We start from the raw sequence: 23,745 nt of genomic DNA on the forward strand, positions 1-23,745 counted from the left end.
AGTAACTCAAACACAAGATGTCACCAGCAGGTGCTCTGATAAATGGAGCACTGTGCAGGGGGAGGTGTGGGTGCCAGGAGAGACGTGCCACACTTTTTCCTGCTAAATCTTCACCACACTCAGGTTTGCATCAAAGTCTTCAGAACTTAAGGACCCAGGGTATATTCGCAGTAGTGGGACTGCTGGGTCATATGGTAGATTTATTCCTAGTTTTTTAAGGAATGGAGACGCAGATGTAGAGCATGAATTTGTGGACACAGTGGGGGAAGGAGAAGGTAGGACGAATGGAGAAAGTGGTATTGACATACATACACTCTCATGTGTAAAACAGGTAACTTGTGGCAACCTGCTGTATATCACAGAGAGCTCAGCCCAGCTCTGTGATGACCTCGAGGGGTGGGGTGGGGACAGTGAGGGAGGCTCAAGAGAGAGGGAGCATGCATGATTATGGCTGATTCACACTGTTGTGCAGCAGAAACTAACACAACATTCTAAAGCAATATTCCTCCAATTAAAAAATAAATTAAAAAAAAAACCTTAAAGACACAGAAGTGAAGGTTCACAGAGGTGAAGGGGCTCGAACCACACAGCCAGGACCTGTAGGAAACAGGACCCATGTATGAATCTGGCTCAGAACACCATCCATCCTGCCCTGACGGCCCTAGAAGCTGCATCAGAGAGCCCCATCTTGGATTTGGATGGAGCGTGAGGCCAAGCTGGAATGGCAATTGTCCAAACACCTGCCCACAATCAGCTGTGGGAAGAGCCCCAGCTGAGGAGAACACCCCGTCTGACAGTCTCAGCTGCCCGCCTCACAGGCAGCACAAAAAACATGGCAGGATCTAACCACAGGCACCCATCAATGGCCCGGTACACAATAACCACGTTTCTGCTGCCATGAACGCCCCTCCGAGGCTCCTGAAGTTATGTGCCTTCAAGGCAAGGTCTCAAGTGACCAGATTCCAGCCAGCTGGAACCCTGATGCGGAGAACATTCTGGAGCGCACCCCTTCCAAACCTGGGGTTGCTCCTTCACCAAACCTTGCTCAGAACATTCTCCTTTCTGAGAGGCACGAAGCTCGTGGGCAGGTTACCTACAAGTGAGACAAGTGGCTTGTCAATTTCCTGAGCACCTAAACATCTCACAGAGTGGGGTGAAGGGCAATCACAGAGCACGGGAGAACACCCAGCTCTGTGGGCGCCCCCCACACACACAGGTTTCACCCCACTGGGAGGGGGAACTCTGTCTGCTAGCATGCTGGGTTCCTGGAGGAAGGGATCCGAGAGAGGAAAAAAAAAAAAACAAGGGGTTCCAGGTTGGTTCCATTTATGTATTTTTTTAAGGCAAATATCTGCAAAATGTACACCAATTACTCAAAATCTATGTCCACTCAGAACAAATTCCAGAGATTTTTTTTTTATCTTTCAATATGTTTGAAATAGTTGCATTTTGCCATAGAATGATGGAGGTCCAAATCCTGCCTCCACCAGTCACAGCTTCAAAATGTTAATCAAACTGCTCAGTCTCCCTTGGGTTCCATTTTCTCTTTGTTTAAATGGGCTAACACCACCAACCATATGCAGTGATCATGATGATTCAATGAGGAGCTGTCCATAGTGATCACACCGCCAATGGAATCACTGGGGTGTTTCTCCATTCATCTACTGATCAACACTTAGGTCGCTTCCATATCTTAGCAATTGTAAATAATGTTGCTATAAACATTGGGGTGCAGATATCTTTCCAAACTAGTGCTTTTGGGTTTTCTGGGTATATACACAGCAGTGGAATCGCCGAGACACATGGTAGTTCTTTGTTGGCAAAGTAATGTGCTGTCTAGGTTGGTCATTACTGGTTTTTCCAGTGGTCACGTATGGATGTGAGAGTTGGACTATAAAGAAAGCTGAGCACCGAAGAATTGATGCTTTTGAACTGTGGTGTTGGAGAAGACTCTTGAGAGTCCCTTGGACTGCAAGGAGATCCAACCAGTCCATCCTAAAGGAGATCAGTCCTGGGTGTTCATTGGAAGGACTGATGTTGAAGGTGAAACTCCCAATACTTTGGCCACCTGATGGGAAGAGCTGACTCATTTGAAAAGACCCTGATGCTGGGAAATACTGAGGGCAGGAGGAGAAGGGGACGATAGAGGATGAGATGGTTGGATGGCATCACCGACTCGATGGACATGGGTTTGGGTGGACTCTGGAAGTTGGTGATGGACAGGGAGGCCTGGCGTGCTGTGGTTCATGGGGTCGCAAAGAGTCGGACACGACTGAGTGACTGAACTGAACTGAACTGAATGGTAGTTCTAGGGCTTCCCATGTGGCTCAGTGGTAAAGAAACTACCTGCCAATGCAGGAGACATAAGAGACAGAAGTTTGACCCTTGGATTGGGAAGATCCCCTGGATAAAGGGAATAACAACCCACTCCAGTATTCTTGCCTGGAGAATCCTACAGACAGGGGAGCCTAGCCGGCTACACGGTTGCAAAGAGTCGAACACAACTGAAGCGACAGGATGCCTGCATGCATGGTAGTTCTATTTTTAGTTTTTTGAGAAACCTCCATACTATTTCCCACAGTGGCTGCATCAATTTACATTCCCACCAACAGTGCCCCCAAACCCATCTTTTTAACAGTTTCCATAAAATCTTCTTTCTTCTACTTCTCCCTCCATTCTCTGGTTCCCTATACACTGTGTTGGCATTTCACTGGCAATAGAGGGCCACCTGGTACCTGTGGTTTCAGGTAAGTGGCCTGCTTACAAACAAACCCAGGTTTCTGAGGTGGGCCAGGCCACACTTAAGCTTGTCCACATAACACCCCAAACCTGAAGCGCTTCCTCTTTAGAGCTTCATCCCAAAGCCTAGATTTATAAAGCAGGTCTCTCTGATAATTTGTTCATCCAGACACCAACTACTGAGCTGCTAAGGGCCAGATAGTGTCTTCAGAAGAGTCTGACCTTGATCTGATTCAGTCTACCAACCAAGTGCTTCCCTCTCAGTTCCATTTCAGTTATTAATGTCCTTATGAAATAATTACACTCTTTACTACTTTATTTTCTCATTGTCCCAATGCCCTCAACTCTTTTGTTCACCGCTTTAAAATTTTATCAGTCACCCAAATTCCTTGCATAAAATCTTTGCCACCAATGTCTTTCATTCTCACAAACCTTCAGTCATATTTAACCTCTGCAAAGCCAATCCCAGGACAGAGTGAACTGGGCCTTTCATTTCACAGCCCCACCTCATCCTTTTCCTGACACTACCTCCAGGACCCTGACTAGTAAAGGACTCCTCCAGAACACTGACTCCATGTGATAAGGGATTTGGGGCCCCCAAACTTCCACCACCCCACCTGTGTTAAGCAATCTTCACTTTATGCCCCGCTGAAATGTGCTTCATATTTAAGGATTACTCTCCATGTTGGTGGCCCCTAAATATTTGTTCAACCAAGAGCTCTCCTTATTCAGTTTAGGGACTAATTTTGAGTTATCAGATTGCAAAGTCTCAAAAGCAGAGACCCTAGAATCACCTGAGAGCCCTACGCAATGCCTGCATCCTCCACCCTCCCACACACAGATAACTCACATGCTGGTCAACAAACACTGCTGACTGACCCAGAGGCGGGTTATCCGGTTGAAAGCTGAAGTTACTGCCTGGGATTGAGTATTTGTGCCCCGCACCCCCCAATTCATATGTTAAGATGTAACCCACTAGAAGATGGTATCAGGATGAAGGTTTCAAGTACACAAGTGGGATCAGTGCCCTTAAAGAAGAGGCCCTGAGGAAATCCTTCACCCCTCCCACCTTGTGAGGACTGCGATACAACAGCCAGGAGCAAAGGTGGTCCTCACACAACACTGACTCTGCCCACACTTGACCTTCGATCTCTCAGCCTCCAGAATTGTGAGGAATAAATTTTTGGTTTTTAGAAGCTATCCAATCTCTTTTTTTGTTAGGCAGCCTAAAAGGACTAACAGGAGCTGTCATAAGAGACTACCACACACCGGCTTAGAACAACAGAAAGTTGTCGTGTCATGGCTCTGGAGGCTGAAAGTCTGAAATCAAGGCATTGGCAAAGCCCGTTCCCTCTGAAGCCTGTAGAGGAAAGATCCTCCTTTGCCCCTTCCAGCCGCCCAGCCCTAGCCATCGGGCTCAGCCACTGCATTAGGCACCCCTACTTTGAAATTCAACACACCAGGGCCATACCTGTCCTCCAAAGGCAGGTTGTTGAAAGTCGGGTATTTTTTTTTTTTCAAACAGCACTTCCATCAAGGTGTTGCTCCAGCAGGATAATTCTATGATGGGGCTGCCCTTTGAACGCTTGTCCAAAAAGCATCTATGACGCGTCCATGATAAGCTGCCGCAGGGAAAACAAATAGCAGGAAAATGTGGCCCCACCCTCAGGAAGCTCAAGATTTAATAAGGATACAGACTGACAATCAATGGCTTCAAGGTGATGAACGGAGTTTTAGCGAGGTGGCACAGAGCTTGGCTGGAACTCTGAGGGAAGAGCAGTTGGCTCAGCAGTGGGAGCACAGCATGGCAGGTAAGAACATGAACTATGAGGTGGAGGAACCTAGAACTTGTTATACAGAGTGAAGTAAGTCAGAAAGAGAAAAACAAACAAGAGTATATTAACATATGTAGATGGAAACTAGAAAAATGGTATTAAAGAGCCTATTTGCAGGGAAGGAATGGAGACGCAGATGTAGAGAATGGACCTGGGGACACAGTGGGGGAGGGAAAGAATGGGACCAATGGAGAAAGCAGCAAGAACACACACACACCGTCAGGTGTTAAGATGGATGGCTGGTGAGAAGTTGTCGAGTAGCCTGGGGAGCCCAGTCTGATGCTCCGTGACAACCTGGGGGAATGGGACAGGGGGTGGGGAGGGAGACGCGGAAGGGAGGCAATGGATCAAGGCTGATTTGCACTGTTTACAGCAGAAGCCAACACAACACTGTAAAATTTTTTTTTTATTTTTAAAAAAAGAAATGAAGAGCATGAGCTCTGCAGCCAGAGTACCTGGCTTTACTACCTACTAGCTGCGTGACCTTGAACAAATCACTTAATTCCTGTGTGCTTCAGTGTCCTCATTGAGACAATGAGCACGCCAAGAGTCCCTCCTTCATAAATTGTTGTGAGGATTAAGAAGTCAGTTTGTGAAAGGTGCTTTGGAACAGTGCCAGGTGTCGGTAAGTGTTAAATTAATACTCTGCACGAAAGAGAGGAGCAAGATGAATGGCTGGTGAGAAGTTGTCATGTAGCATGGGGAGCCCAGTCTGGTGCTCCGTGATGACCTGGAGGAGTGGGGTGGGGGCTGGGGAGAGAGGCGTGGAAGGGAGGCTAGACTGTTCTCCTTGTTCACCATTCTGCCTGCCCCACCTTATTTGGTATTACTCCTGGACACAGTATACAGAGCAACATGAAAGTAATGGGGAATTACTTCTATAGCCCATGGTTAAGATATGCATTGAAAATCTAATTAAAACCCATGCTGCTCCAAGCTAATATTCATTTCTTACTTCCACATGTATTTTCTAAGCATCTAGGATGGGAGGGGGGAGCTTCCCTGACAGCTCAGCTGGTAAAGAATATGCCTGCAATGCAGGAGACCCCAGTTCGATCCCTGGGTTGGGAAGTTCCCCTGGAGAAGGGATAGGCTACCCACTCCAGTATCCTGGCCTGGAGAATTCCAGGGACAGAGGAGCCTGGTGGGCTATGTAGTCCATGGGGTCACAAAGGGTCGGACACGACTGAGCAACGAAGCACGGGATTCGAAAACCACTGAGAATACGATACATTTATGACATTTGAGAAACTGGCAGGACACATGGGACTCAGTGAGTTAGCTTTCCCCAGGGCAGGTTCCACCCTGTTGGCAGGAGGGATCTGATCAAGGATCTGCTAGGTCATGCAAACAACTCTTTTTTGAGAAGTAGAAAAAGGCTCCCTGACTCTCAACAGATACAGCCTTGCCCGGGCTGGATTTTCAGCCCCGCTGGCCAGGAGCTTACGCATACAGCAGAAACCAGGCAGCTCTACTGACTAAAACCACTTAGTCAATAGGTCAGAGGTACCATTTAGTAAATTTTTTCCTCACTAGTCAAATTGTTCCAGAATGTTGAGAAAAAGTTAACACAGGTTTCATGGAAGCTTAAATCACAGCAGGAAATAAATTTATGGTCTAGAAGAATGTATTAGTGCCACCAAGTGTTAGTCACTCAGTCGCGTCCAACTCTTTGCAACCCCGTGGATGGCAGCCCGCCAGGCTTCTCTGTCCATGGAATTCTCCAGGCAAGAATACTGGAGTGGGTTGCCATTTCCTTCTCCAGGGGATCTTCCCAACCCAGGCATTGAACCTGGGTCTCCTGTATTGCAGGCAGATTCTTTACCACCCGAGCCACCAGGGAAGCCCGAGTGCTACTAAAACTCACCTTAAAAAATTACTACCTCCCCCAAAATGTTATTTCAGCTGATTAAAAAAAAAATGTGTGTATACAGGAATTAACAGATGTATATGTAACTCCTAGCTCTGTCCACTGAAAGGGTCTAGAAGCAATGACATACTGGTAACAATGAGCACACCTCATATCCAGATCTTGGTTTCTACATACCTTACTAATTTAAAAAACAGAGCTCTCTGGTTACCTTTCTAGTTAGTTTCAACACTGGGGCAAAGAAAATTAAAAATGACCCTAGAACATCTCATGGTACCAGAAAGCACATAAAAAAGTCCTGGGCTTCCCTGGTGATTCAGTGGTAAAGAATCCACTTGCCAATGCAGGAGCCACAGGTTGGATCCCTGATCTGGGAAGATCCAACGTGCCACAGAGCAACTAAGCCTCTGTGCCACAACTACTGAATCTGTGCTCTAGAGCCCAAAAGCCACAACTACTGAGCCCATGTGCCGCAGCTACTGAAGCCCACATGCCCTAAAGCCACTGCAGTGAGAAGCCTAAGCACTGCAACTAGAAAGTAGACCCTGCTTGCCGCAAGTAGAAAAAAGTCCCTGCAGCAATGAAGACCCAATGCAGTCAAAAGTAAATACATAAATAAAATTATTAAAAAATTAAAAATAAAAACTCTACATAAATAAATAATATCTGAACAGTTATTAACACATTCAGTTCCGTTCATTCCAGTTCAGTCACTCAGTCGTGTCCAACTCTGCGACCCCATGGATTGCAGCACGCCAGGCTTCCCTGTCCACCACCAACTCCTGGAGCCTACTCAAACTCAAGTCAGTAATGCCATCCAACTGTCTCATCCTCTGTCATCCCCTTCTCCTCCTGCCTTCAATCTTTCCCAGCATCAGGGTCTTTTCAAATGAGTCAGTTCTTCATATCAGGTGGCCAAAGTATTGGAGTTTCAGCTTCAGCATCAGTCCTTCCAATGAATATTCAGGATTGATTTCCTTTGGGATGGACTGGTTGGATCTTCTTGCAGTCCAAGGGACTCTCAAGAGTCTTCTCCAACACCTTAGTTCAAAAGCATCAATTTTTTGGCGCTCAGCTTTCTTCACAGTCCAACTCTCACATCCATACATGACCACTGGAAAAACCATAGCCTTGACTAAACACGTCATGTGGTGCAATCAAAAAACAAACTTACAGAACAAGAGATGAAGAGGAAATCAAAATGGTACATTAGAAAAATTAAACACAAAAGAAAGGAGTAATGGAGAAGCTGAGGAACTAAAAAATACATGACATATAGAAAACAAATAGCAAAATGGCAGAAATGTCTTCATTCAGAAATGTCCTTTGAATGTGAATGGATTAGACTTACCAATTAAAAGCAGAAAGTGGCAGAATGGACTTTTTAAAAAATATATATATATATGTTCTAAAACTAGACTCCAGTGATAGTTGCACAACTCTAAAAACTTACTGAAAATTGTTGAATTCACATTTTAAATGGATGTATGTTATGGTATTTAAATTATGCCTCATTAAAGCTGTTAAAAATGACTTACATGCTCCAATCTACTTTTAAGAAAAGATGCAAATAAGATGGGTAGCTTTCACATTCATATGTACACTAAAGATGTAAAACACACAGCTATCTTTCTGTAATGGTTTAGGTACAGTGTTCTTATAACTAAGGGGCTAAAATTAATAAGCTTTGGTCCTCTCCTTTCCCTATGATTTTATCAGATTAAATGATCCACACTCTCAGTGCCACAGAAGAGCATGAAGTGAAATCTTGCAATTCAAGGACTGGACAATTCAAGGCCTGGACAATTCAAGGACTGGATATTTCCAGTTCTAACTTCACCCTGAAGGTCCATGAGCCCCAGTAATCTGTGGTGTTTTGAGTAACAAATTTAAATTGCTGAGAAGACACGTCTGCATGCTCCTTTGCTAGTGAGTGAATTTGGCTCTCAGAAGAAAAACACTTAGGTTTCCTTCAAATGACTTGTATGCAAACTTTCACTGCTAAACTTTGGCTACTGTCCACAAACACACAACAGCTATTAGAAAAATCTTTTTTTAAAAAAGATCATTTGTCCTTCAAGTGCTTACCATAATCATTGGTCTGAAGTATTGAAATAACTCTATTAGTGACTGTTACAATCATATCAATGGACTCAGTAAATGTCTTGCGCTGCTACTGCTGCTAAGTCGCTTCAGTCGTGTCCAACTCTGTGTGACCCCATAGACAGCAGCCCACCAGGCTCCCCCGTCCCTGGGATTCTCCAGGCAAGAACACTGGAGTGGGTTGTCATTTCCTTCTCCAATGCATGAAAGTGAAAAGTGAAACTGAAGTTGCTCAGTCGTGTCCGACTCTTAGCGACCCCATGAACTGTAGCCTACCAGGCTCCTCCGTCCATGGGATTTTCCAGGCAAGAGTAGTGGCAGTAAATGTCTTAGATGTCCCCAAATTTTCACATCAGTTTCACAAAGGAAAGGGCCCTTGTTGAACTTAACAAAAGGTTCTCTTTCACAACAGGTCTATAAACAGAGCCTTGGTGAAGTTTTCCGGTTTATAACTGACTATAAGTCCAAGTTACACACACACAAACTGGGATTGTTTGTGGTAAGCATGCTTGTACTCAGCCATAACTCAGGTGTGTGTACTTCTCTATCATTACCATTCAGGTTAAATCTAAGTGCATTGAAAGAACATGTAAAAGATATGTTGAACTGTCAATGTACAAAATCAGGATCACATGTTTGCTGGGAATTCCCTGATGGTCCAGTGGTAGCTGGGGCTTGCTTCCCAGGTAGCGACAGTGGAAAGAAGCCGCCTGCCAATGCAGGTGACCTAAGAGACTCGGAATCAAACCCTGGGTTGGGAAGATCTGGAGGAGGAAATAGCAACCCACTCCAGTATTCTTGCCTGGAGAATCCTATGGACAGAGGAGCCTGGTGGACTACAGTCCACGAAGTCCCAAAGACATGACTAAAGCAACTTAGGACACACCCATGCCAGTGGTCACTCTGTGCTTCCACTGCAGGGGGCATGGGTTCAATCCCTGGTGGAGGAACTAAGATCCTGAAAGCTGTGCAGTGTGGCCAGAAATTTAATAAAAAAAAAAAAAAGATCATGGGATGTATCATGGAGAAAGTAATAGGGAAACATGCATTATCAAATGTAAAATATATAGCCAATGGAAATCTGCTGTATGGTTCAGGGAACTCAAACTGGGCCCCTGTAACAATTTAGACCTATGTAAACATATGGCTGATTCATGTTGATGTTTGGTAGAAACCAACACAATACTGTAAAGCAGTTATCCTTCAAATAAAAATAAATTTTTTTAAAGATCATATATTTGGTAAACACATGCACTTCATTCATTGTGAGCATAGTGCTCATGTCAAGCTAAACCAAACACAAGGTTATATTTTCAACACAGCCTTCCACTTCCATTTTATCGTCATCTCTATCAGAGGTCAGTAAAGTCAGTCCTCCCATGGTATATATGGACTGGTTCCAGGAACCCCACAGATACCTAAATCTGCAGACGTTCAAGTCCCTGATATAAAATAGTATATATTTGCATATAATGTATGCACATTCTCCCGAGGACTTTAAGTCACGTCCAGATAACACCTGATATTAATACAATGTAAATACTATGCAAATAGTTCCCAGCAAAGGGCAAATTAAAGTTTTGCTTTGGAGAACTTTCTAAATTTTTTTTCTCCCGAGTATTTCCAACCCACAGTTGGTTGAATCTGTGGATTTGAAACCCAGAGATACTGAGGGCTGCCAGTAATAATGTCTTTGCATTCCTTGGGTAAGTAAACGTTTAAAATTAAAGCTCAGGGACTTCCCTGATGGTCCGGCAGTTAGAACTATGCACTCCCAATGGAGGGAGCCCAGGTTCAATCCCTGGTCAAGGAACTAGATCACATATGGTGCAACTAAGACCCTGTGCGGCCAAATAAATATTTTTTTGAAATTAAATTAAAGCACAAACTGTGACATATTTGGATTGTAGTTACTTTTCATCAGAATAGAATTAATTTGTATATTTTCTTATCTGCTCTTTAGAGTCAGACTGGGCCGTGCACTTGCAGACCATTTGCTGCAAATCTGCAATGCTTACACCTGGACACACCTCTCCTTGAGTGACAAAATACAGAGAAACTATATGAGACTAAAAATAACTTCATGCATGCTCAGTTAGGGAAAATCCTGGATAAAAGATACAAAAAGACCAAAAAACCCAACTGCCACTGTTGAGGAGCTTGGAGCAAAAGCAAGGTACAGTGCATTCCCCCCACTCCTGCCCTGGAGGCACACACCACCACCTAAGTGGTGGGGAGACCACCTAAACCACCCCTTCGACCTGACTCTTGACGCACCCTTGCATGTTCAGTCACTCAGTTTTGTCCCACACTTTGTGATCCCATGGACTATAGCCCACCAGGCTCCTCTGTCCCTGGGAGTTTTTCCAGGCAAGAATACTGGAGAGGGTTGCCATTTCCTCCTCCATGGGATCTTCCTGACCCAGGGGTCCAGCCCAGTGTGTCTCCTGCCCTCCACACAAATAAGGAACAAGCTAGCCCCCACCTCTCCCAGGGAGTGAGCAAAGGAGCCTGCTGGTTCTCACTCCCCAGCTGCTGCAGCAGGGGCCCCAATAAGCCTTGCCTGAATTTCCTGTCTGCCTCTGATCAATTTCTCTTGATTAAGGAGGCCAGGAACCCTAGTAGTAACATTTATATTAACATCAACTGTATCTTCACTCTGCCATGGTTTCATTCAATAGTTTCAAAGCATCTATTCTGTTCCAGGCTTAGTCCTAAGCACTGGAGAGAGAGCAGAGAACAGGACAAGACAGGATCTCTGAATCACAGAGCTCTCAAACACCAAAACTTAATGTCTGAGCAGTAACAAGTATATAACATCTTGTCTAATGAACCTTAAGTACAGAAAAACCACTGCAAACATTTTTCACACAACAAACAAACTACAGACTTTTTAAATGCCCTGCCTATTGACACGCTACTGTTCAAGTATCCACATTACTATTATTATAGAATCAGCCCCATAAACCCAGGTGGTTGTTTTTTTTCTAAGATGTGACTTTTATCCATTTTTTACTTTTTTGCAAAATCCTTTTGACCTGAAATTCTAAACTCTAGTTGGCCCCCAAATTTTATTTTTAGAGACTTCAAAAAAATAGAACTATTTTTACTAACTTTTCTCTGTTTCCCAGCTTGAGTAGTATGTCAGCAGATTTAAGATGACCAAAACTGGAATTTCCCTGGTGGTCTAATAACTAAGACTCCACACTCCCAAAGCAGGAGGTCTGGGTTCAACCCCCGGTCAGGGAACTAGATTCCACATGCTGCAAGTAACATGCCACAACTAAAAATCCTGCATGCCATAACTGATACCCAACGCAGTCAAATAAAGAAATAAATATTTATATAAAAAGATGACTATCACTCAGGTACCGCCAAATGATTAGTCTTAATCTCTCTCCCCTTCCCCCACCAGCCTCCCACCACACCTCACTTTTCTGAAAGGAAGGTCTGCACCAGCAGCTACTAACACTGAGCCAGAACAAGTGTCTAAGAGTCCAGCTTCTGGAATTCGCCTTCTCCTTCTCGTCTCCAACATGTTTCTCTCCTTATTATGTAAGATCCTCTCAAATAGTCATCAGTGCACCTGCTCAAGCCCTCAACGGTGACAGCAGAAAGCACTTTTGCTCACCCCTTGTTTTTAGAGCTGCATAAGCCTAATACCAGACAGCATTCTCCTCCTGCAGGCTACACCTTGGCCTGGAAAGGCAGTCAGCTGAGTGACCTCAGGAAGCGACTTCCTACTCTATCTAGGCCTGTGGACTCAGGTTTAAGCATCTATTATGGAAACTCCATCAGAACAAGAAACATGACTTTTCCGTACTTCTCAAAACAGTAGTGGCAACGTACGACACTCAATAAAAATACCAGCTGAGGAGGATGAGAGTTGGCCCGTTTCTAGGCAAAGCTGGGGACAAACAATCAGCTGAAAATTTCCTGGATACCTTCCCTCCTCCTTACGTTTACTCTTCCCACAATTAGAACAGTTCTCTCCAAAGCTGGGTGTCCCAGGCAATCCAGTGGGGTGCAAGAAGGGAATACTCAAACTGTTTGGTTTACTTAAAACGAAGTAATTCAATTTTCCTAATATCTAAATTGCCTCTGTATATTATGGCATCACTGATGATGCAATGAACCTGAACTTGGGCAAATTCTGGGAGATGCTGAGGGACAGGGAGGCCTGGCATGCTGCAGTCCATGGGGTCACAAAGAGTTGAACAGAACTGGGTGACTGAACAACAACATATTGCCTATAGGCCTTCACTGAGTCCACAAGTCAACTAGCCACAAGAGCTCTGTTCCACCAGGAACAGAGGAGAGCTCACAAGAGGAGAGCTCTGTTCCACCAGGCTATTACCTGCTCAGGGCACCTGAAGCTTACGTGCACTCAGTTAAATGGACAGGTGGATTCTATTCCTCTAAGCAGCAGAAGAGTTACAACATTGTACTGAAAAGGAGAGTGATCAAGAAATTCTTTTGGCTACACAGGTTCACTGGTTTTCTCATGGAAAAGGACTTACAAGACCTCTTAAATTTAAAGCTGAGTTACTTTTTTTTTCCCCACAAAAGTTCCAAATTGACGACTTTCTCTGGGATGACCAGTGACTGCTAGTAATATGTGCATGCTCAGTCACTTCAGTCGTGTCCAACTCTTTGCAACCCCTTGGCCTGTAGCCCACCAGGCTCCTCTGTCCATGGGATTCTCCAGGCAAGGATACTGGAGGAGGTATCATGCCCTCCTCCAAGGGATATTCCTGATCCAGGGATCGAATTGGTGTCTCCTGAGTCTCCTGCCATACAGGCAGATTCTTTACCGCTGAACTACTTGATAAATATTTACAAAACAAGAGAGGTACTCTGTTCCATCAAAGAAAGTGTGTTGTCTTTAAAATATGTGAAAAAGTAAATACCGTTCTAAAGAAATGCATCCTTGGAAAGAATTTTGAAAAATAGGTGTTTGGAAATGTGTCATCTTTTGCTGCTGAAAAGATGGAACTGTGTTACTCTAAAAGCTCTTATATTTGTACATTTTAAAAACACAGAAATGGAATTTTCTAACATATTTCAATATTTTCCAAGAGAAGAATGAACTTTGAATCCATTGTTTATAACATTAAAACACAATACCTTCCTACCAGGAAGTACTGAATTCCAATTTAAAAATGAACTGGCCAAGTTTCTACATTAAAAAAAAAAGTTTTAGAATAATTGGAGGATGGAGCAGAAGTACAAGTACCACAATCCAGGAAACTCTCACAGGGTCCCATTTTTAGAAAGGCTGCTCACTTAGTTTAATGCTCTATCACTGCATCTTGAAAAGAAAAAGAAATGCAAAAAAGCAAAATGGCTGTCTGAGGAGGCCTTACAAATAGCTGTGAAAAGAAAAGAGAAAGCAAAGGAGAAAAGGAAAGATATATTCATTTGAATGCAGAGTTCTAAAGAATAGCAAGGAGAGATAAGAAAGCCTTCCTCAGTGATCAATGCAAAGAAATAGAGGAAAATAATAGAATGGGAAAGATCTCTTCAAGAAAATTAGAGATGCCAAGGGAAAATATCATGCAAAGATGGGCTCAATGAAGGACAGTAATGGTAGGGACCTAAAAGAAGCAGAAGATATTAAGAAGAGGTGGCAAGAATACACAGAAGAATTGTACAAAAAAGATCTTCACAACCTAGATAATCACGATGGTGTGATCACTCACCTAGAGCCAGACATCCTGGAATGTGAAGTCAAGTGGGCCTTAGGAAGCATCACTACGAACAAAGCTAGTGGAGGTGATGGAATTCCAGTTGAGCTATTTCAAGTCCTAAAAGATGATGCTGTGAAAGTGCTGTACTCAATATGCCAGCAAATTTGGAAAACTCAGCAGTGGCCAAAGAACTGGAAAAGGTCAGTTTTCATTCCAATCCCAAAGAAAGGCAATGCCAAAGAATGCTCAAACTACCGCACAATTGCACTCATCTCATACGCTAGTAAAGTAATGCTCAAAATTCTCCGAGCCAGGCTTCAGCAATATGTGAACCATGAACTTCCAGATGTTCAAGCTGGCTTTAGAAAAGGCAAAGATCAAATTGCCAACATCCACTAGATCATCGAAAAAGCAAGACAATTCCAGAAAAACATCTATTTCTACTTTATCCATTATGCCAAAGCCTTTGACTGTATGGATCACAATATACTGGAAAATTCTGAAAGAGATGGGAATACCAGACCACCTGACCTGCCTCTTGAAAAACGTGTACGCAGGTCGAAGCAATAGTTAGAACTGGACATGGAACAACAGACTGGTTCCAAATAGGAAAAGGAGTACGTCAAGGCTATATATTGTCACCCTGCTTATTTAACTTATTTCCAGAGTATATCATGAGAAGCGCTGGGCTGGAGGAATTACAAGCTAGAATCAAGATTGCTGGGAGAAATATCAATAACCTCAGATATGCAGATGACACCACTCTTATGGCAGAAAGTGAGGAAGAACTAAAGAGCCTCTCAATGAAAGTGAAAGAGGAGAATGAAAAAGTTGGCTTAAAGCTCAACATTCAGAAAACTAAGATCATGGCATCCGGTCTCATCACTTCATGGCAAATAGATGGGGAAACAGTGGACGCAGGGGCTGACTTTATTTTTCTGGGCTCCAAAATCACTGCAGATGGTGACAGCAGCCATGAAATTAAAAGACGTTTACTCCTTGGAAGGAAAGTTATGACCAACCTAGACAGCATATTAAAAAGCAGAGACATTACTTTGTCAACAAAGGTCTGTCTAGTCAAGGCTGTGGTTTTTCCAGTAGTCATGTATGGATGTGAGAGTTGGACTATAAAGAGAGCTGAGCACCGAAGAATTGATGCTTTTGAACTGTGGTGTTGGAGAAGACTCTTGAGAGTCCCTTGGACTGCAAAGAGATCCATCCAGTCCATCCTAAAGGAGATCAGTCCTGGGTGTTCATTGGAAGGACTGATGTTGAAGCTGAAACTCCAATACTCTGGCTACCTGATGTGAAGAGCTGACTCATTTGAAAAGACCCTGATGCTGGGAAAGATTGAGGGCAGGAGGAGAAGGGGACATCAGAGAATGAGACGGTTGGATGACATTACCAACTCAGTGGACATGGGTTTGGGTAAACTCTGGGAGTTGGTGATGGACAGGGAGGTCTGGCGTGCTGCAGTTCACAGGTCACAAAGAGTCAGACACGCCTGAGCAACTGAACTGAACTGAACTGAAATGCAGTTTCAGTTTTTGAACTAGCAGCTCCACAATTTCATTTTGCAATATACTCTGCAAATTATGCAGCTGGCTCTGAAACTCAAGAGTCAATGTAGTTTTCATTTGAGCTTACATATTTTTGAGGTATTTTCTCAGTGACAACAACCACGAAATGCAAGTATGAATCTAAAACCAACTCTGAATGGCTATATCATGCTGCTAAACTACACTTATCAAAAATAATTATATATGATTAATATTTGCATACTTGTTTATTTATAACTAGTTATACACAATCACAAATAAAGCATTTAGAGAAAGCAAAATTATTTGGGGCTGTTAGTAAAGAAAATTAAAAGCATTTTTATTTCTATTTTTATATTAGAGTACACACAAATTAATGTCATACATGCATATGCCTTATAAACAAATTAGCATGTATTTCATAAGAATATACTGCATGTTCAACAACTTGTCAAAAGACTTTGGAAAACAGATCTAGCCTACGAATGATAATCTTTTCCTTTTGGAGCCCAAACTCCGAAATTACTCCCTCTTCCGGCAATACTTTACTCAGCAATACTTTAGGAGAGAGGGAGGGAGGCAGAGACCAGCTTGGTTGGTAAAGAGGATTTAGAGTCAGGACTGGGTTCAAATCCAAGCGTCCTCTATGAAGTAGCCGCATTTCTTAACCTTTCACCTGATCAGTGCTTAGAGCAGTGTGACGTTCGTGGACCTGGCACCGCTCCAGTGGCTGATGAAGCACCAGTGACACGGGCATCTACACAGGTGTTTCCACAAGAGGCTGATGGACTCAGCACCGTTGTCTCTACCTGCTCCACTCGCCCCAGGGACTCTGGATGGTGGCAACACTTCAGGTTGTGAGGTGAGCTGCATCCTCCTGGTGACACCGGAATGGTGATACTGATATAACCCAAACATTTCTCTCTTTAAATATACCAGGGGATCTAACTGCTATTAACTTATCTTCATAAGGTCAAGGAGATGAAGGGCCTGGACGGAGGGGCGTCGGTGAGGCCCGCGGGGACTCAAGGCTCGGGGGGCGCTCCCTGGGTGACGGATGCAGGAGGACAGGACCACGGTCCAGTCCACCCCAGGAGTGCAGCTTCGGACTTTCTCCTGGGCTTGCCCAAACGGAACCTCAGCCCTTCACCTCGCGCGCTTCACCCATCCCGGCCTCGAGCGGCTTGTCCCGGAGAGTAGTGCTCCCCAAGATCACTCCAGGGCACTGCGCCCACCTCCGGGGGTCGCGGACCCCCGCAGGAGTTCCGCCAAGAGAGTGCGAGGGAAAGGATCCGACCCCTTCGCCTCAGGGTGGCTGCCCCGCGCGGAGAGGGAGCCGCCCCCTGCGGTCTCCAGGGGCCTTACCTGGATGGTGTGGCCGCTGCCGGGGGCGGTGGGGCCCCCCACCAACTTGCAGTAGAGCTCGGGCCGGGGCCGTGCGCCCCCGGGCTCCCGCTCCCCGCAGGTGGCGGTGGCCCAAATCCTGGCCGCCTCGGCCAGATTGAAGTAGGGCGGGTGCAGGCTGAGCCGGGCCGGGGCCGGGGGCTGTCGAGCCGCCGCGCACCCCGCCGGCACCAGCAGCAGAGACAGCAGCGGCAGCACCGACCCCGGTGCCCAGTCCCGAGCCCGCCCGGCCGCTGCCATCCCGCCGCGCGCGGTCCTCCTGGCTGGGCGGCCCGCGGAGGGGCTGGGGACCCCGCGGTGCCGGGAACGATGCTCACGCGACTAGCGAGCGCCGCCCGGGCGTGGGTGGTGGCGGCGGATGCGCGCCCGCGCCCCACGCGCCGGGAGCCGGCGGCGAGGGGGCGGCTCCTCCCGGCCGGAACGTGCGGCGGCCGCAGCGGGCACCCGCCCGACCAGGAACTGACAGCGCCCGGCCCCGGCCCGGCCCAAGACTGCGGCTCCGCCAGCGCGCTGCAAACTTCGCGGGCGGGGAGGGCCAGAGGCGTGTCCGGGTTCCCACCCACGCGGCTGAAGGGAGTCCCCGACCGCCCCACCTTCCCAACGCCCGGGCGGAGATCGGACAGCCCGCTTCTCCGGAGCCTCTAGGTGGACCTCGGACTAGGGGCAAGGAGGCTCCGGCGAACGGGGTGAGACAGTAGCTGCCACCGCCTGCAGAACCTCCAGCAGAGCCATTGTGGGTTCCCAGATGAGTTTCAGTTGTCGAAGGACAAGTCCCGTCAATTCTCAGTCACTGGGTCGCCAACAAGATCTGTGGCGCTGCACACACACATCCTGAGGGTGGGATCAAAGGCGCTCCAGGGAACTGGGAGTGGCCGAAGGTATACAACTTAAAGACAGCCATTAGGGCAGGCTGTAGTTTGCTGGGCTGTAAAGCCACCTCACTGGAAAGACTGATGCTGAAGTTGAAGCTGAAATTGTTCAGCCACCTGATATGAAGAGCCGACTGACTGGAAATGACCCTGATACTGGGAAAGACTGAAGGCAAAAGAAGAAGGGAGTGGCAGAGGAGGAGATGGTTAGATAGTATCACTGATTCAATCGACAGGAATTTGCGCAAACTGGGAGAGATGGTGAAGGACAGGGGAGCCTGGCGTGCCGCAGTCCATGGGGTTGCAAAGAGTCAGACGCGACTTAACGACTGAACAACAACAAACAAACCCACCTTGGGGAAAATCCTTCAGATGCCCCATCTGCTGTGTTTTACAGGAAACAGCAATGCTGAGTGTGTTACTCTTAGCTGTCACATGGCCTCTGGGTAGAGGACAATAACCTCCCATCTCCCGGGGCTGAGGCTTAGTCTTGTAGACAGGACACTTCACCAAAAAGGAGATAGCACAGCCCTCTAACAATTGGAGGAGGGTGTCATTGCTGCAGGCCAGGACCGACAAAAGTGCCTTGAGAAAGAAGGACTAGAGCTAGAGCTTCCAAAGATGGAGAAGGAAAAAAGAGGTAGGGTGTGAGAGCACTCCTGGAACAAAAATTGAGATGAAGATTAAAATGGAGCAGTTGAAAGGAGAGAGAAGTAACTAGCATATTTATTAAACACTGGGATAGGTTGTAGTAGGAAGGAAGCGTGTCTATTTAATCTTATGTTCTTCAAAAACAAAAAGGAGAAAGGAATTTGTGGGGATAACAAAACTGTAAAGACTGATAAATTGACTACATAAAAAAATGTGTGCACCGAAAAGAAAACAGAACAAGTCAGAAACAAATGAGGGAGGAAAAAATGTATGTCATAAATGACTTGTGATTAATGACTGTGATATATAAAATGCATTTACAAAATAATTCAAGAAAGCTGAAAACTAGGGGCTAAGAAATCTAACAATTGACAGGAAAATAAATCCTTTAAGCTAATAAACATATGAAAAAATTTTGACCTTTCTGAGAATTGAAAAGCAAACATAACACCAATAAGACTCAAGTTTCACCTATCAGTTGGTGAAGATATTTTTTCTTTATAATAAAACAAAGTTGAAGAGAATTCAAAGAATCAATTCTAACACACTTGATAGAAATGAAAACCATATAAACTTTCAAGAGGGCAATTTTTGCAGTGCTTAGCAAATTACTTCATCTTGCATATATTCTGCCTTAACAATTTCACTTGTATAGATTTATATCCAGGAAATGGTTAAGGAAGTTTGCAAAGATTTAATGGCAAGGACTTAGCAGAGAAACTTACAATTGTTTTAAGCTTGCATGCTAAGTCACTTCAGTTGTGTTCAATTCTAACCCTGTGGACTATAGCCCACCAGGCTCCTCTGTCCATGGGATTCTCCAGGCAAGAATACTGGAGTGGATTGCCATGCCCTTCTCCAGGGGATCTTCCCAACCCAGGGATCGAACCAGCATCTCTTATGTCTCCTGCATTGGCAGGCAGGTTCTTTACCACTAGTGCTACCTGGGCCACAGCAGTTTTAAGCTTAGAAGAACCTAAATGTCCAATAGTAAGGAGCCAGGTAAATAAACTACAGTATACTCATGTAGTGAAATACTGTGAAGTCATTAAAATGATGTTATAGAAGTATTCTTTCTAACATAGAAAGATGTTCATGATATCTTAACAAAAAAGAAAGGATGTAAAATAATACATATGTACAAAAATTAACTGTATTTCTAAACACTAGAAACAAACCGTCCAAAAATGAAATTAAGAGTCATTTCATTTACAATATTCAAAAAGAATAAAAGTCTTAGGACTAAATTTAAGAAAAGAAGTGCAAGACTTGAACATTTAAACAGTGTTAACTTGTAACCCAGCAATTACAATCCTAAGTCTGTATTCAAAATATTCACACACAAAAAGTGTACATGGGTGTTCATAACAACATTCATAATAGCCAAAAAGTGAAAACAATTCAATGCTTACTAACTAGTGAATGGAAAAACAAAATGTGGTATAACCATCCAATGCAATATCATTAGCCATAAAAAAGAATAAAGATCTGATATGTGCTACAACATGGATGAACCTTGAAAAACATTACACTAGGTGAAGGAAGCCAGACACAAAAGGTCACATATGTAATGGGGAGTAACTGCTAATGGATATGGGAATTTTTGGGGGGCGGGGGGGAATGATGCAAATGTTCTGGAATTAGATAGAGGTGATGGTTGTATGACTCTGTGAATATACAGTTGACCCTTGAACAACATGGATTTGAACTGCAAGTGTCCACTTATACATGGATTTTTTTCAATAAATAGTTATTACAATACTTGTTGTTTAGTCGCTAAATTGTGTCTGACTCTTTGCTACCCCAGGGACTATACCCCACCAGGCTCCTCTGTCCATGGGATTTCCCAGGCAAGAAGACTGGACTGGGTTGCCATTTCCTTCTCCAACTACGTGGTCCTTGAAGCAGAACTGGGGATATAAGAAGCCACCTTAAAGTTATTCTTGAATTTTTGACTGGGGGGGACGGTCAGCACCCCTAACCTCTACGTTGTTCAAAAGTCAACCTCAATACTAAAAAACACTGAACCATCCACTTTAAAAGTCATTTTATGGTATATGAATTGCATCTTAACACAACCGTTATTAAAAAAGAATTTTTGCAGAACAGAAATATAATTATATATAAAAGTATATATAAATGTGTGCATGTGCATACATGTGTATGTGAAAGCACATTCAAAGAGATTTTGAAAGTTATACAAGAAGATGTTCATGAGTGAATAGATGTGATAGAAGGAAGGGACTTTGTGTATATTCTTTTTGCTATGTCTATATTTTAAAATTTTTTCCAGTCATGAACCTATGCTGCTTTACCCTAATAAGAACATTCATATTTTAATAAATTAATGAATGCCCAGCACTGCCTGGAATAGTCCCACTGAGGTGGTGTGGTTCTATCTAAATTGATGAAAGAACATTGTGAGAAATTGAGACAGATTTTACTTTCTTTTTATAACGCCCTTCCATACAAGATTATCTGAAGGAAAATATTCAACAAACAGCTAAGATTCCAAAATTCTTTTATCAATATGCAAATATGAAAGCAAAGTCTACATTGACGACACTGTTCTCTACCCAGCCAGTAACTCCCCATGAAACCAGGCCTGCTCACTGAGAGACTCTGAGGTCAGAACCCCTAGCAGCAGAATCGACCATCTGTGGATGCAAATCAGCACTTCTTCCTCATAGAACTTTGTATTTTGCTCTGTTGATGATGGTGGTTTAGTTGCTAGGTCGTGTCCGACTCTTGTGACCCCATGGACTGTAGTCTGCCAGGCTCCTCTGTCCAAGGGATTCTCCAGGCAAGAATACTGGAGCAGGTTGCCATTTCCTTCTCCAGGGGATCTTACCAACCCAAGAATTGAACCCGGGTCTCCTGCATTGCAGGCAAATTCTTTACCGACAGAGCTATGAGGGAAGCCTGTATTTTGCTCTAAAAGGCAACAATTACGAGCATGACACACAATTTGCTATATTGTACATGACAGTATTTCTCTTTGATATGTTTTATTACAGTCCCTACCTAGTCAGATAGTATGTGATATCCTTGACTTCACACTGTCATTGCTATTTAAAAATAACTTTGTGATGTCAGAGCACAATAGGTATGTTTGCCACTGAGAACAGCTTTAAAGGTGAACAAATAAAAGCTACACATATAAAGTTCATATTTGTTAGTAAAACTGTCTCTCTAAAGACTGTGTATCCAGGATCTTCCCTAGTGGTCCAGTGGCGAGAGTCTGCATATCTCCTGCAGGGGACCTGGGTTCAATCTCTGGTCAGAGCACTAGATCCTGCTCACCACAACTAAAGATCCCACATGCCACGGTGAAAATCAAAGATCCTGAGTGCTCTAAGATCCCACACAGCCAAATAATTAGTTAATCAAAAAAAGACTATGTATCCAAAATAAATACCCCAGGAGCACCAACACTCCATAGTTCTAGATATGGGAGATTTGATGGGAATGATGACACTTTGGCTGGGGGAGAGGAGAATGGCCACTCTGAAGTTTAAATGAAGAAACTTATGAGTAAGTGCTTTTAAATACTAAGGCAGCAAATAGAAGGCACACTTGTGTTTTTAAGGCAAAATGGGGCTCTTGTGTTTTAATGGCAAAAGATGATGCTTGAAGAAATTAAATGACTTGCCTACATTTTAAGAAAAATAGGAATAATAAACAGGACCCAGACGTTCTGATTCTCAGTTCCTGCTCCTAGGAGGACTCTGGGGGGAAACCCATGTGAGGTGTGAAAGCTGCAGAAGTATCCCGAGCACAGGAAGAGATATTGGTTTACTTAGCTCTAGAGGGGTGGGTGTGAGAGACATGCAAAGAAGTGGGTAAACAAACCCAAACTAACACAGTGAATTTGGGGTTTGGCTGACCTCTTAATACTTCAGAAGTGATTCATGCATAACTATGTCCTTCAGATCTTAACTTAGAAATGCAACTTGCCTTGCCATTGTTGCAAAACATTTCCCTAGTATCAAGAAAGAAGATTGCAAGGGTGGTAACGGCACTGTTCACCAAGGGCATAATCAATAGGTTGTTATTTCCTTCTCCACCTAATCTCAAGGCTTCTTGTAAAGTAGTGATGCTCCCTTGGCACATGGCCTGGGTCTGGCTCATAATCTCAGCTCAGAACCCCCAGTGTTCAAACCGAGTGGAATTCTCAGTATCCAGTATTTCTACTCACTGCAAGCAGATCCCAGCTTCAGCAGGAACCTTGACATTGGTACAGTGCATTAGGGCACTCCCTGGTAGTCAGCTCTGCCAAAGACCCTGTGAAGCACTCACATTCCAATTGCATGAATTTCCTCTCCAGCTCTTGTTTCACACACTCCACCTTGGCCTTTATATGAAATGTGTAGTTGGGCAGAGCAGGTAATTTTATATATTTGTTACTAAGGAGAATTCCTTTTTCCTCACCAGCTGTATGTTACTAGAAGCAGTGGGGCTAGGATAAAAGAAAGGCTGTATCTAGGTAATAAATACCTTTTTTTAACAATGAAACTTTTTCCTATCAGCCCAGAGCTTATCCTGAAAGGGAAGTGGGCAGAAGCCATTATTCTCATTTTGTGGATGAGTGAAAATAAGGTAGTGAGTAATTAGACCATCTGGCTCAGGCATAGTGGAAATTTAAGAAATGGAGACTTCACTCTCTTGACATAAAGGTTAAGTAATTTATCCGGCAGAGATTTTGAGTGAAAATTAGAAAGCAGCCTCTAAATTATACCCTTGAGTCATTTTCTCATTTTTCCCTTTTGTGCCACCCAAAAGGCAAAAACATTACTTTGCCAACAAACGTCCATCTAGTCAAGGCTATGGTTTTTCCAGTGGTCATGTGTGGATGTGAGAATTGGACTGTGAAGAAAGCTGAATGCCAAAGAATTGACACTTTTGAACTGTGGTGTTGGAGAAGACTCTTGAGAGTCCCTTGGACTGCAAGGAGATCCATCCAGTCCATCCTAAAAGAGATCAGTCCTGGGTGTTCATTGGAAGGACTGATGTTGAAGCTGAAACTCCAATACTTTGGCCACCTCA

At 44.3% G+C, this 23,745-nt stretch overlaps 1 protein-coding gene across 2 annotated transcripts in view; it reads right to left on the reverse strand.

The window, feature by feature from the left end:
• Positions 1–17,660, reverse strand: part of LAMA3 (laminin subunit alpha 3) — a 250,418-nt gene extending 232,758 nt beyond the window's left edge. For both annotated transcript variants that reach the window (XM_043889262.1, XM_043889260.1), the window contains exon 1: positions 17,141–17,660. In XM_043889262.1, the coding sequence (XP_043745197.1) occupies positions 17,141–17,419 (279 nt within the window). In that variant the 5' untranslated portion in view covers positions 17,420–17,660. The remainder of the gene's footprint in view (positions 1–17,140) is intronic.
• Between the last annotated feature and the right edge of the window lie 6,085 nt (positions 17,661–23,745).

The sequence above is a fragment of the Cervus elaphus genome, chromosome 27 (assembly GCF_910594005.1).
Source record: "Cervus elaphus chromosome 27, mCerEla1.1, whole genome shotgun sequence".
Lineage (NCBI taxonomy): Eukaryota > Metazoa > Chordata > Mammalia > Artiodactyla > Cervidae > Cervus > Cervus elaphus.